Here is a 12,628-nt window from a genome sequence, read left to right as displayed (position 1 = left end):
TTATCCTCTTGTCTACCTTGACTCACTCTGAAACTGGGGTCCTTGTAATCATTCTGAATAGAACCACGGAAGGCAACACAGTGTTAGCAGTTAAGATCCACACTGTGCTCAAACAACCTGGGTGGGAAGCCTGGCTCTGCCAGTAGCAAGCTGTGTGACCTCGGATAAATCACTTCACTTCTCAGAACCTCCAGATTCTTGCCTGTACAGGAAGATGAGGGCAGCATATACCAAAGGGTTGCCATAACACATGTATTTAGATCACTGCCTGGCACAGACTGATGCTGAGAAAAATGCTAGCTGCATTACTATTTTGAAGACTCTTTGAACTGAGCTATAAAAAATGAAACCAGAAGTCTGACCTAACATGCAGCCATCAAAGAGGGCCCCCAATCTGCAGGGCAAGGTCCCTGCAATGTGTTCCATCCACCTGGGCGTCCTTGGAGCTGAGACTCACCTGCCTAAGACAACTGGGCCTTGGAAAGGGGGCTCAGCTTCAAGCTACAAAGGCAAAGCCGTAAACCCAGTGCCATCACAGGGGCCACCAGACATCCGAGACACCCAGAGATAACCGGAATTGGAAAGAATACTGTAAAGAGAGCCTCCTTGCAAGCTGGGAAGATGGTCACTTTCATTCACTTGGAAACGAAAAGCACTTAGAAACTGGAAACCAAAAGTATTTAGAACTCTGGCCATGGTATGAGGCCATTATCATTTTATTTCCTGCTTCCTCAGAGGGGGTAAGTCTGGGGTGGGGGGAGAGGGCTATGCCCTACCTGGGTCAGCGCACTGGCTGAGAGATACTGCCCTAAGGTTTAGGACTCGGAAAAGCCATCCACTGTCCAGATAACTTGGTGTTTGAAAATCCCATTTAAGCATCAACCTCCAAAAACAGACCAGCTCTTACTAAGGTTCTGAAGCAATAAAAGACAAACCTAGTATGTCATTTATATGCTAAAGTGAACCAAAAAAACACACTTTTATTAAAAACAACACAGAAACAAGCTCCAGTTTTCATCATCGACACGGCGCCTCTCCTGTTCCAGGCACTGTTCTAAGTCCAGCACATCCACTGACTCCTTCGACATACACACGTTACTCACTCGTTACTCACTGTACTGTGAGGAAGGGGTAGAGCTGGGACCCCAGACACCAGGCCAGCTCCAAGCTGGGCTGTGAAAGGCTCTACTCTTTTATGGGAGTCTGGGTGGACTTCTGAGGGCTGCGTGGCAGTGCCGGAATCTGGGCACACCTGTTGGTTGCAAGGAGGCATGCCAGGAAGGTGGGTATTAGCATGGATCAGCAGCCCTGTCACCTGAGTGCCTCCCACGTCATCAGGCCACCCAGGTGGTCAGAGCTCCTGGCCTAGAACCCCAGAGCCCTCAGGAGCAAGGGAGATCACAGGTGCCAAGGAAGCCTGACACCGTTCAACTGTAGGCGGGGTGGCATCCTCTCAGTACCTGCATGTAATTTTCACCAGCCAAGAGAATAAGAACTACACACTGAGGATTCCTCCTGAGGAATTTTTGCTCCAGGCTTAGGAATCTAGGCGACAATCTCTGGTCTTTCTGGCACCTAGTCTTGCTTGAGGGATGGTGGGAAAAGACCCAGTGCTCTTCGGAGGGCTATCTGTGGACGAACTTGTCCACCCCCTGGTGACATGGGTGACCTGTGTGGGCAGAGCTGGAGCTGCTCACTGAACCTCCTGGGCGGTGGCAATAAGCTGGGGCAATAATGCCCCGACCAGGAAGATCCCAATGGCCACTGTTCCAGGAGCCCCAGATGAAAGCCTTTGTGAAGAGCCCAAGCCCTTTCATGTGTGCGTCCCTGGCATGCCCCGGTCTCCTCGGCCACCCCCGGATGCTGCTGCGAGGAAACCAAAAACCCTGGGATCTGCCGGTCCCAAAACCAAAACTCCAGCGGGGCCAGGAGGGGGCGAGATCCCACCCAGGGGCCGGTGGGGGTAAAAATAGGGCCACCACCTCGGGGTCGGGGGCACACCCAACAAAAGGACTGAGGCTGGGAAGGGGTAGGGGGATAGTTAGAGGAGCCCCAGCCCTGCCTGCGCGTCCCGGGGTCACCCCCAAGCCCGCCCTCAGGTTTGGAGTCACTCATCTATCTGCCCCAGGGAGCCAGACCCTTAAGCGCGGGGTCACCCCTGCTAGCCGGGTGCGAGGCACTCTCAGAGCCTGAATCGCTATCTGCCCCGGGGACCCAGCCCCCTGACACCCGGTCGCCCCCGTCCGCCGGGAAGCCCCAGCCCCTTGGGCCCGGCGTCGCCCCCGCCCGCCCCGGGAACACAGCCCGTTAGACCCGGGGTCCCCGCCCGCCCCGCCGCGGGCACTCACCCTGCTCCCCGGAGGAACCTGCCATCGTAGGAACGTAGTAACTGGGGCACCGCCGCCGCGGAGACAACTTCCCAGAATCTGATGCAACCGCCGCCCCGGAAGGCCCGCCCCGCGCCCGCCCCGCCTTCCGGGACCCGCCCGGTCGCTAGGCAACGCCACGCCTCTGGACGCCGCCGCCCGCCTCGGGCCGGGAGCCGTGTTTCCCCGCGGGACGGCCGGCGCCCTGGAGCACCCTCCCCGGGGCCGGCGCGGGGCTGCAGTCTCGCCGCGGGGAGACAGGCATCAAGGACAGATCGTCTCACGCACGGGTGCCAGCACTACACTAAGTGGGTTTGGGCAAGCCCCAGCCAGGCAGTCGGAGCGCGCCTCTCAGGGGCAGGAATGTGCTGGCCCGGGTGGAGGACAAGTTCCAAGGAGGCTTGGAGAATGGGTGGGAAGTGCATTCCAGAGGGGCTGTCCAGCAAATGACCCCAGGTGACCACAGGACATGCTGGAGCAGCCCTGGCAAGAGATGGGGCAGGAGGCCAGGCTAGGGCCGGCCCTTCTTGAAACATCTTGTAAGCTAAGCCAACAAAGGCAGAGAGCCACGGAAGCCCAGATCTAATAGTTCTCCTATAGGCCTGACAGGATTTGGGCTTCAGCACTCTTCATTTCCGCTGTGGAGGCGGGGCAGAAGGGATTCAGGGAAGCTCCAGGAAAGCAAGATTGACAGTAAGCAGTTTCAATAGCCTATAGGAGAGTTAAGTGGCCTGGCTGGACTAGCACGGTGAGCAGACAGATCCCAGCAAGCCAGAGTGGCAAGGAAATGCTGGGGTATGCCGGGGGTGAGGGAAGTGGCGGGGTTGGGGATGACATCCAAGTTTCTGGACTGAGAGACTGGGTGGTTGTGGCACTTACTTTAATGATAAACAGGAAGCTGAAGATACCTGGCACTGGATGGAAATAAGTGGACTGATTGATGTGTGACTATTTCCAAGGCCTGGCGATGTTTGGAGTGAGGAGGGAAGGGTGGGGCTCCCATTCTGAGCTGAGCAATGGGTGGACAGCACTGTCATTCCCAGGGACAAAGACCCCAGGGAATATAAACCCAGGGGAGGAGAGGCTTCTCTGGCCCCTGATCCCCATTCCAGAGCCCCTCCTCCCACAAATCACATCCTTGGGGTCCTAGTCTTCCCCTGTGCATGACATAACCTCCCAAGGACATCGTGCGCAAGGTCGAGTACCCACTGGGAGTAAGAGGAAGCTCTTTTTAACATGTAAAACTTTAATAGGTGAAGAAAAAATACATCCCAACCTGTACAAACTTGATACTTGTACACTGACACTTTAAAAACATTAAGGCGAACAGTCTAAATTCACAATTAATGAAACTAGAAAAAGAAGAACAAATGAGCCCAAAGCCAGTAGAAGACATAAATAAATCAAGAAGAATAAAACAACAGAAAGAATCAATTGAACCAGGAGCTGGTTCTTTGAGAAAATCAACAAAATAGATAAACCCCTAGCCAGACTTACCAAGAAAGAAAAGAGTACAATAAACAGAATCAGAAATGAGAAAGGAAAAATCACTACAGACACCATAGAAATACAATGAATTATTAGAGAATACTACGAAAAATATGGCAAAAAATTGGATAACCTAGAAGAAACGGACAACTTTCTAGCAAAATACAAACTTCTAAGACTAACCCAGGAAGAAAAGAAAATCTGAACTGACCTATTACAAGTAGACATTGGTCATCAAAAAACTACCTAAGAACAAAACCCCTGGAACATAAGCTAGTTCAACCATTGTGGAAAGCAATATGGAGGTTCCTCAAAAGACTAAAAATAGAATTACCATTTGACCCAGGAATTCCACTCCTAGGAACTTACCCAAAGAAAACAAGATTACAGATTCAAAAAGGCATATGCACCCGTTTACTGCAGCACTATTTACAAATGGCCAAGATAGGAAGCAACCTAAGAGTCCATCAGGAGATGGATAAAGATGTGGTACATATACACAATGGAATATTATTCAGCCATAAGAAGAAAACAAACCTTACCATTTGCAACATGGATGGAGCTAGAGGATATTATGCTCAGGGAAATAAGCCAGGCAGAGAAAGACAAGTGCCAAATGATTTCACTCAAAGACCCCAAGAAGGGACTAGCAGTTACCAGAGGGGAAGGGGAAGGAGGGAGGATATTAAGGGGTATGATTAGCACACGTAATGTAGGGGGTCACGGAGAAGGCAGTATAGCAGAGAAGACAAGTAGTGACTGTGTCATCTGACTACGCTGATGGACAGCGAGTGCAATGGGGTGTATGGGGGGGACTTGATAATATGGGTGAGTGTAGTAACCATGTTGCTCATGTGAAACCTTCGTAAGATTGTGTGTCAATGATACCTTAATAAAATAAACAAAAAACATTAAGGCACTTAGAAAAGGTCACCATGCTCCACCATGTGACACCCAGCAAGCGAGAGTGGCAAGGAAATGCTGGGGTGTGCCGGGGGTGAGGGAAGTTGTAGGGAGCCGTGCCCAACCAGCCAGAGCAGTGTCATCTCTGACCAGCTGCAACCGCACTCAAGGCCGTTCCTCCGTTCCCAGGAAAGTCCTGTGTTGTGAGAGCGTGCCTGGAATCCACCTGACAGAGCTTCCTTAGGCTTGGATGTAGAATCTCGCCCCCGGAGAGACCGGAGGGGATAAGGACGGTATGAGAAGAGGCGGCGGAGAAGAGCAGAAGTAGAAGCAGAGAAAAGTTAGAGATGAGAGCTAGCTCGCTTGCTTATGCTGTAATGCTGAATAAAGAAAGAGCTTGAGTGAACCATCAGTCCCAGCCTGCCTTGTGTCCTAACCCGCGCGCTGCTGGACGGCGCAAGTGGTGGCCCATACGGGGAGGACGCTCCTTCATTGAGGACAAAAACGGCGGATCAGCTGAGGACCCCCGGGAGAAAAAGCTTCGGCCGAAGTGAAAGGTAAGCGGGGAAAATAGAGAATTACCCACTAAACTGGGAAGGAATTACCCACTAAACTGGGAGAGAATTACCCACTAATCTGGGAAGGAATTACCCACTAAACTGGGAAGGAGTCACCCATTAAGTTGGGAGGAAAAATAGTAGAACTCAAGCTCTGAGAAAGGCCTCACAAAATTCATGGGCTGTTGGGGAAAATCGCCCTCAGAAGAGGCAGTGCGCAGACAATATCTGTGCAAGCTCTGAGAGGATTTTCATCCTAGCTTTCTTTGCCTTATTGTTCTGCTAATTGTCCTTGTCATATATTATTACTAAGCTGCTTTCTATTTTTCATAAGTTACAAGATGGGATCAGATCTGTCTAAACATCAGGCCAAAAACAGCTTGAAACAGCTGCTTAAAGCAGCAAGAACTGGAATAAAAGATGAAACAGCAAAGAAGTATATATATCAATGCCTTAGGAGAGATAAGTCCTTGGTTACTGACAGTGGGAAGTTTTGACAAAGAAGACTGGGAGAGGCACAAATCAGACATTGCTAAATATATGAGGGAAAGTGGAGAGGATTCAGTCCCTCCTAATGTCCTCTCCCTTTGGGCCTTAGTTAAAGATTGCCTCTCCTCCCCCAAAGTTGTGATTCAAGAGCACATACAAGATTGTGCTAAGACATTAGGGGAAATTCAAGAACGAGAATCACAAGCTGGAGACGATTTAGTAGAGACTTCATCACAGACAGAAAAGGCAGCAAGGAGCCCGCTGAACGCAGGAAAGGAGGAGATATAAAAAGGAGATGGGTTCAAGAAAAGAAGGAAAAAGGCATCCTGTCACTCGTCAGACTCAGACACATGAAGCTCCGATAATGCAGAAGGGCCTGAGAGAACTAGCCGGGGGAAAAGTGAAAGTAAGCAAGGAAAAGCTCAGAAATAGTGATGAGCCTATAAAAGGATCACTTAAGGAAAGGCCCGCGGAGAGGGTGTTCCCTCCTAGATACACCTCTCAGATTTTGCCCTCCGCGCCGCCCTTTGATCTGCGAGAGGATTTAATTGAGTCCTTAAAGGCTCAAGTCATTGTCTCCCGGGAGCAGATCCAGCAACTCACTAATCTGCTCACAAAAGGGTTGAGTAACATGGGGGCCGGAAACAGCCGAGTCCTGTTTGCACAGATACTTAAGCATATGCTGCGAATGCGCGGCGCAAAGGTAGGACAACAACAGTTAACAAAATTTTTAGAATTTATAGAACATGTCCTTGGTTCCCCGAAGAAGGTATCTCATTTAAAAGATACTGTTTTTCTCAGCTTAGGAGATAGCCCTGCAGCTAACACGATGTAAATAGAGCCTGTAAAATAATCAGGCTACACCCTCGAATCAACATGTAAATAGCTCTATTCTATTAACTCCTTTCCTTAGAAGAGTAGTCATCCTAAAGCTAGGCATTTCCTTGTCTGCAGCGCCAAGGAAGCGAAACCAGCTTGTAATCCGAATCAAGGCTCTAGCAGTGAGAAGTCACACAGTTCCTACACTTACCAGACAGGCAAGAGGCTCAAGAAATGACTAAAGCTCAGGCAAGTAAAACTAGGAAAACTGAGAGTAATTCAATCCCTAAACTCTTAGAAAGAAGTGTCTTATCTTCTGCACACAAACCTGGCCTCAATACAAGCTCCCTGATTAGAGAGGCTTTGCCCCTGAAAGAGATATGCAATATAATGTTATGCAGCTAAATATATTTGCCACAAGGAAAATAGTCAAAAGTCCCGTGAACTACTACAATATAGAACTAGTTTTCTAAATTCTTTCAGTGAAAATCTATTCTACTTACTAAGTTCATCATTATCTTTGAAAATTGAGAAGTTTTAAACTAGAGTCCCTGAGAGAGAAGAAATTTATCTTTTACAATACAGCCTGGCTTTAAATAACTCGTGTTAGATTTGTACATGCATTTTATTTCCAGCCCCCTCAACTAGGGCTGTCTAAACCTTAACCCAGTAATGTAAACTGCTTGTCCTTAGAGTGTATTCTTGAAAACTGAAGTACTTTTAATCAAATAAACTAAGAAAGAAGACAATTGAATATTAGAAACTCAAATCTTTATGTCAGTTTGTCTGTGTTTATGTTTTTATATGAAAAGTGTTGCTAACTGTAGTCATTATGTCTCGGTCTGTATGTTTGTGTGTCTAAGTGTGTAAATAAAAAATGTTTTCTACCTCCGGAGGGCATTAATAAAAATTAATTTGAAAACAAGCGCTTGTGAAAATTGGGCATTCTAAAACTTCCAGAAAATCTAATAAAAAATATTAAGCATTAATGCTAATTTAAGTTTACGTGAAACGGACATGTCCTTATAGTTACTAGCTGCCAAAGTTTACTTAAAGTCATTTAAGTTGATGTTACCTGTTAAATATTTCTAGAAGATGCTTAAAGAAAAGCTTGACTTTGATGTTTGGTAAAAGTTTTATAAGTAATCTAGCATGTTGCTAAAAATAAGTAAACAGGTGTAGCGAATAAACTTTCTAATAATAATACTGTATTAATGTATAACAGTGTATTTATCTGCAAACAGCCTGAGAATTTTTGTGGTAACCAAAATTCTTAAAAGTTGCTAAGTTATATAGACATATTTTGTGCTTAATGAGAAATTGTGCTGTAAGACAGCTGCCAAAAATGATAAAATGTTCATAAATGTATCAATCTGAAGAATGCTGGTGTAACAGTTTACCATAGCCTATTTTTCAGTGTTCACTGAAGGTTAAAGTACCAAATGGTTTTAAGTACTAATGAAAATTACTTAATATAATAAAGAAAATATTTTGGTATGTTAAAGATGTGTGTTTTAATAAGAGAAAGTATAAAAAATGGAAATTTGTTTTGTTGAGAGTAAAAGATAACTATTCAAAAGCACAGCTGTTTGTTCAAAGAAAGAAAACACTGAATATAAAAGTTGTAAAAAGTTTATAAAAGATTGATATAATCATGCTATGTGAAATTAAAGCAAAGAAATTTTGATATCAAGTACATAGCAAGACTAAAATTTTTGTTTGTTAAAAGAACAAAGGTTTTAGTCTACCTTTAATGTTGAAAGATTGCAAAAAGTTTTCTAATTGTTTATTAAAACAGTTTCTTATGCTTAAAGTCTTAATGAATTGTCTGAGTATTTAAGAAAATGAGATCTTAATATTAAAAGGGCTGTAAGCTAAGTGTTGTTAACTGTAACCTTCTGCATTTGCTTTTGAACCTTATTATCATTCTAGTTAAATAAGTGTTATTTAATAACTATAATTCTATTTAAGCAAGTGCCTTAAAAACTTTTGACAGCTTCCCAAGACGAAATTTAAAAAGGTATTTTTACCTCTCAATTAACTCTGATATTTTCCAGAGGGCCCCTGGAACATATCAGTATAATTTCTTCTCCTCATCAAGAAAAATATTTGACTAATTTGACTTATTTACCTGGAAAGCACTGTCAGAAAGAATAATGCTCAATTTTATTACTGAGTGTTTTATGTTGCAGAAATATCCAAACTTCCATATATCAACTATCTTACAGTAAGTTCTCATCAAATCTTTAACCATTGTCATTTGTAAATCTTTTCTTGTTTATAATCACTGTTTAATTACTACTAAACTAGTAAAGAACTAGATTTCAGCAAAATGAGTACTAGTTACTTAAAATTAAGTAAACTAAAGAAAAATGATTTTGTAGCTTCTTGTTTCAAGTGTTGCTGATAAAATGTTTTAAGCTTTATCTCTTAAGCTAACTGACAACGCTCCAGTTTACCTCTCCTCTGTGTTACATACATTTTTTTCAGCTATATAACATCACTCATAACACAGGCATTTCATACAATTCTACAAGCCAAGCTCTCATTGAATATTGTCATCTTATTCTTAAACATTATTTATTAATACAGAGGGGGGGATTACTCCTCGATATGATAAAATTAATTGCAAATTGACGATCAATGCATGCTTTACATATCCTTAATTTTGATCTTCTAAAAAGTGATAGACGATCAGCAGTAGAAATACATTTTTCAGATATTTCCTTTTCTGAAACAACAACAGTTCCTGTGTGGTAGTCTCCAATAGGTTCTTCACTATGGCATAAAAATCATATCAAGGTGTGGGGCAAAGGGTTACAGAGGATCAATACTTGATCTAGCCACCCAGAAAATGAATTCAGATACAATATGAAGGAGAACTTCCAACATCAACATCCCCTAGAAGAATCATTCCAGAAGGTGACCATCAAAAAATCTCAACAGTCTGCACATCAGACACAGAAAACTGAAGCCCACTAAATAATAGTATCCTTTTTAAATTTCCAATAATGGCACTTATGTATGTACATACTACAGAAGAAATATATAGACAGATGATAGAGGAAAACTTAGATGGAATGATATTGCTGATTGGTCTGTTAGAGATAGTGATCATTATATTTATAAAGCAGTTTTGTCCCGAGAAGATATTGGCAGCTATACTTGTGAAAAGTTTCAAAAAAGAACTTGTCATATTGTATAAGAATAATTAAGTTAAATATATCACTCATTCCAGAAAATAATTTTCCCTCACCTAACTTGTGGTTACAACTTGTGAGCCAAAAGTTGCACAGGTTATCTTTTTGTGTAGCAAGAAATTCCTCTATCAGTGAACTGCTGAAGAATTTAATAGGCACAAGACTTTCTCTTACGGTGTTTACTAATATCTCAAGCATAAACATCACTCTTCCCCCTAAAGTGCTTACTCTTGACGCCCAATTGAATTTACCTGTTGGTACTACTGTGATTACTGATTGTGTATTAATTGTGCTCGTGTGGCCCCTTACTGTAATTGTGCAATCATTGTAGGATGGTCTTCTGGACATGGGCTTCCAAATGGTTGGGTATTTTTGTGTAATAACAGAATGTATTAAGCAAGCCCTCTCTCCATACTATCAAAGTGTAGGTGGTGTGGGACGCATTCTTCCTACTCTAATAGACCACCTGGATATAAGCGCAAGAGGCTTCTCCGAGCTCTGTCATTTGATTGTCATGAAAACTTGAAACTTTCAGATCCTGCCGCTATTGCAGTTGCAGCTGCGTTCCTCCTGCCGGTTCCTGGACTTGTAGTTAGAATGCCAAAAGAGATATCTAAGCTAGCCTGCGCGTATAGCAAAACAATAAATTTGACTGCTTCTGTATTATCTGAACTCAACCAAGAACTGAGAGAAGTACGAGCTGCGGTGCTTCAGAATCGCGCTGCTGTGGACTGTCTGCTGTTAAAAGAACATGTAAGATGTGAACAGTTTCCAGGAATGTGCTGTTTCAATTTGTCTGATTTTTCTCAAACTACCCAAAATCAATTGGATGATATCCATCATATCGTCAATGAGTTTTTGCAGATGCCTAAGCTGACTAGTTTTCTTAATTTCATTAGATATAACTAGTAATTGTGGGTCTGCCTTTGTTATGCATCTGTGTTCCTATTCTGTTAATGTTTGTATGCAATTTAACTAGTGGTTTGTTGGAGCCTATATATGTGTTTGGGTTATGTCTGTCTTTCAACATGTTCTATCTCAGCCATTTGTGCATATTTCCCACAAAACTAAGATACCATATAATCCACAAAGCAAAGCACTGTGAAACGTGCCCATGGCACCCTTAAAGCTCATTTAGAAAAAACAAAAAAGGGGGAGTTATATCCCCGGTCACCACAAAAGTATTTAAATCGTATCTTATTTGCAGCCAAAACTGCATCTGATATATTAAATCAGATAAAAGTCACGTGCAAAGAACCCCTGAATAGTCCCCTGGCACGCTGTCACACCTCTCTTAACCCTAAGCATTTTATGTCTTCTATTGCTGTTACCAGGGCCTTGTGTCCTTCGCAGCATGTGGAAACTCATCCAAAAAGCCTTAAGAGACCTGCATTATTTGAAATTGCAGACCCCCCACTTGAAAATCATAAGATCTAAAGTATGGTAGCCAATGACGGGTAAGATATGGTTGAATTGTAAATACCAACCTAAGACCAGGAGTGGTCGACAGAGGACTATAGCCCCATGACGGGTAAGGATTTACTTCAACCATACAACCTAAGGCAGGAACATACCTTGACCCAGTCTGAGTTGGGCTGGTTGTTTTATTAAAGAAAAAAGGGGGAGATGTTGGGAGCCGTGCCCAACCAGCCAGAGCAGTGAGTCATCTCTGACCAGCTGCAACCGCACTCAAGGCCGTTCCTGCATTCCCAGGAAAGTCCTGTGTTGGGAGAGCGTGCCTGGAATCCACCTGACAGAGCTTCCTTAGGCTTCGATGTAGAATCTCGCCCCCGGAGAGACCGGAGGGGATAAGGACGGTATGAGAAGAGGCGGCGGAGAAGAGCAGAAGTAGAAGCAGAGAAAAGTTAGAGATGAGAGCTAGCTCGCTTGCTTATGCTGTAATGCTGAATAAAGAAAGAGCTTGAGTGAACCATCAGTCCCAGCCTGCCTTGTGTCCTAACCCGCGCGCTGCTGGACGGCGCAGGAAGTGGCGGGGTTGGGGATGACATCCAAGTTTCTGGACTGAGAGACTGGGTGGTTGTGGCACTTACTTTAATGATAAACAGGAAGCTGAAGATACTTGGCACTGGATGGAAATAAGTGGACTGATGTGTGACTTTTTCCAAGGCCTGGTGGGGCTTCCATTCTGAGCTGAGCAATGGGTGGACAGCACTGTCATTCCCAGGGACAAAGACCCCAGGGAATATAAACCCAGGGGAGGAGAGGTAGTCTCAACTTAGAATGGTGGGGTCTGGTCTCAGTTCAGTGTTACCACTTGGCACAAATCTTGACTGATGGTCTGGCCCAGTGTCAGGTGTATTCTAGTGTCTGTGACTACTCAGGGTGGCCAGCAGTGGCCTGTCACTGACTTGCTCGTACACAGAGACCCTGTCAGTGCCACACCCTGTTCGTGGGGACCTCATAGGGATATCACAGTGGCTCTGATATCAAGTCCGTGGGAGCAGGAAGATAGTAACTAAACTCCCCTGACCTCAGCACCTGCTAAGACATTCTGAGGAACATGAACCCACCCAGCACAATAAATAGGTCTCTGCCAAACAGGCTCCCTGGATCCGCTTAGGATAAGCCCCCACCTGCCCCGCGGCCCACAGGCCGCCCTCTGGCTCCCTTTGTCCTGACAGAGAAGCACTTGTTTGCAAGCAGAACCTTCCCCCGCTGGAAGAATCTATCCGGGTAAGATCAGAGGCATATCAGGACCTTAGATTACTGCAGTCTCCAGTTGGATCAGAACTGGGAAAGCAGCTCACATCACATCCATTTAGGATGCGGCTTAAAGTACCATTCA

The 12,628-nt window shown here is 44.7% G+C and overlaps 1 protein-coding gene and 1 long non-coding RNA gene across 4 annotated transcripts in view; one reads left to right on the top strand and one right to left on the bottom strand.

Moving 5' to 3' along the window:
* The window catches only part of CARS1 (cysteinyl-tRNA synthetase 1), a 125,819-nt gene that overhangs the window by 49,985 nt on the left and 63,206 nt on the right, over positions 1-12,628 (bottom strand). For 2 of the 3 annotated variants that reach the window (XM_036875975.2, XM_036875976.2), the window contains exon 2: positions 2,349-2,382. In XM_036875975.2, coding sequence (XP_036731870.2) covers positions 2,349-2,373 — 25 coding nt within the window. In that variant the 5' untranslated portion in view covers positions 2,374-2,382. Of the gene's footprint in view, positions 1-2,348; positions 2,383-12,628 lie in introns of those variants that run through there. The other variant, XM_057506720.1, reaches the window with a different exon arrangement.
* LOC130684777 (uncharacterized) lies at positions 4,591-10,619 on the top strand. The gene is made up of 3 exons (XR_008999103.1): positions 4,591-5,314; positions 9,446-9,544; positions 10,358-10,619. It is a non-coding gene; the product is annotated as an uncharacterized LOC130684777 (long non-coding RNA).

Source organism: Manis pentadactyla, chromosome 9, assembly GCF_030020395.1.
Source record: "Manis pentadactyla isolate mManPen7 chromosome 9, mManPen7.hap1, whole genome shotgun sequence".
NCBI classification, from domain to species: domain Eukaryota; kingdom Metazoa; phylum Chordata; class Mammalia; order Pholidota; family Manidae; genus Manis; species Manis pentadactyla.
The sequence above is the reverse complement of the archived record's forward strand: the minus strand, read 5'-3'. Positions and strand labels throughout refer to the sequence as shown.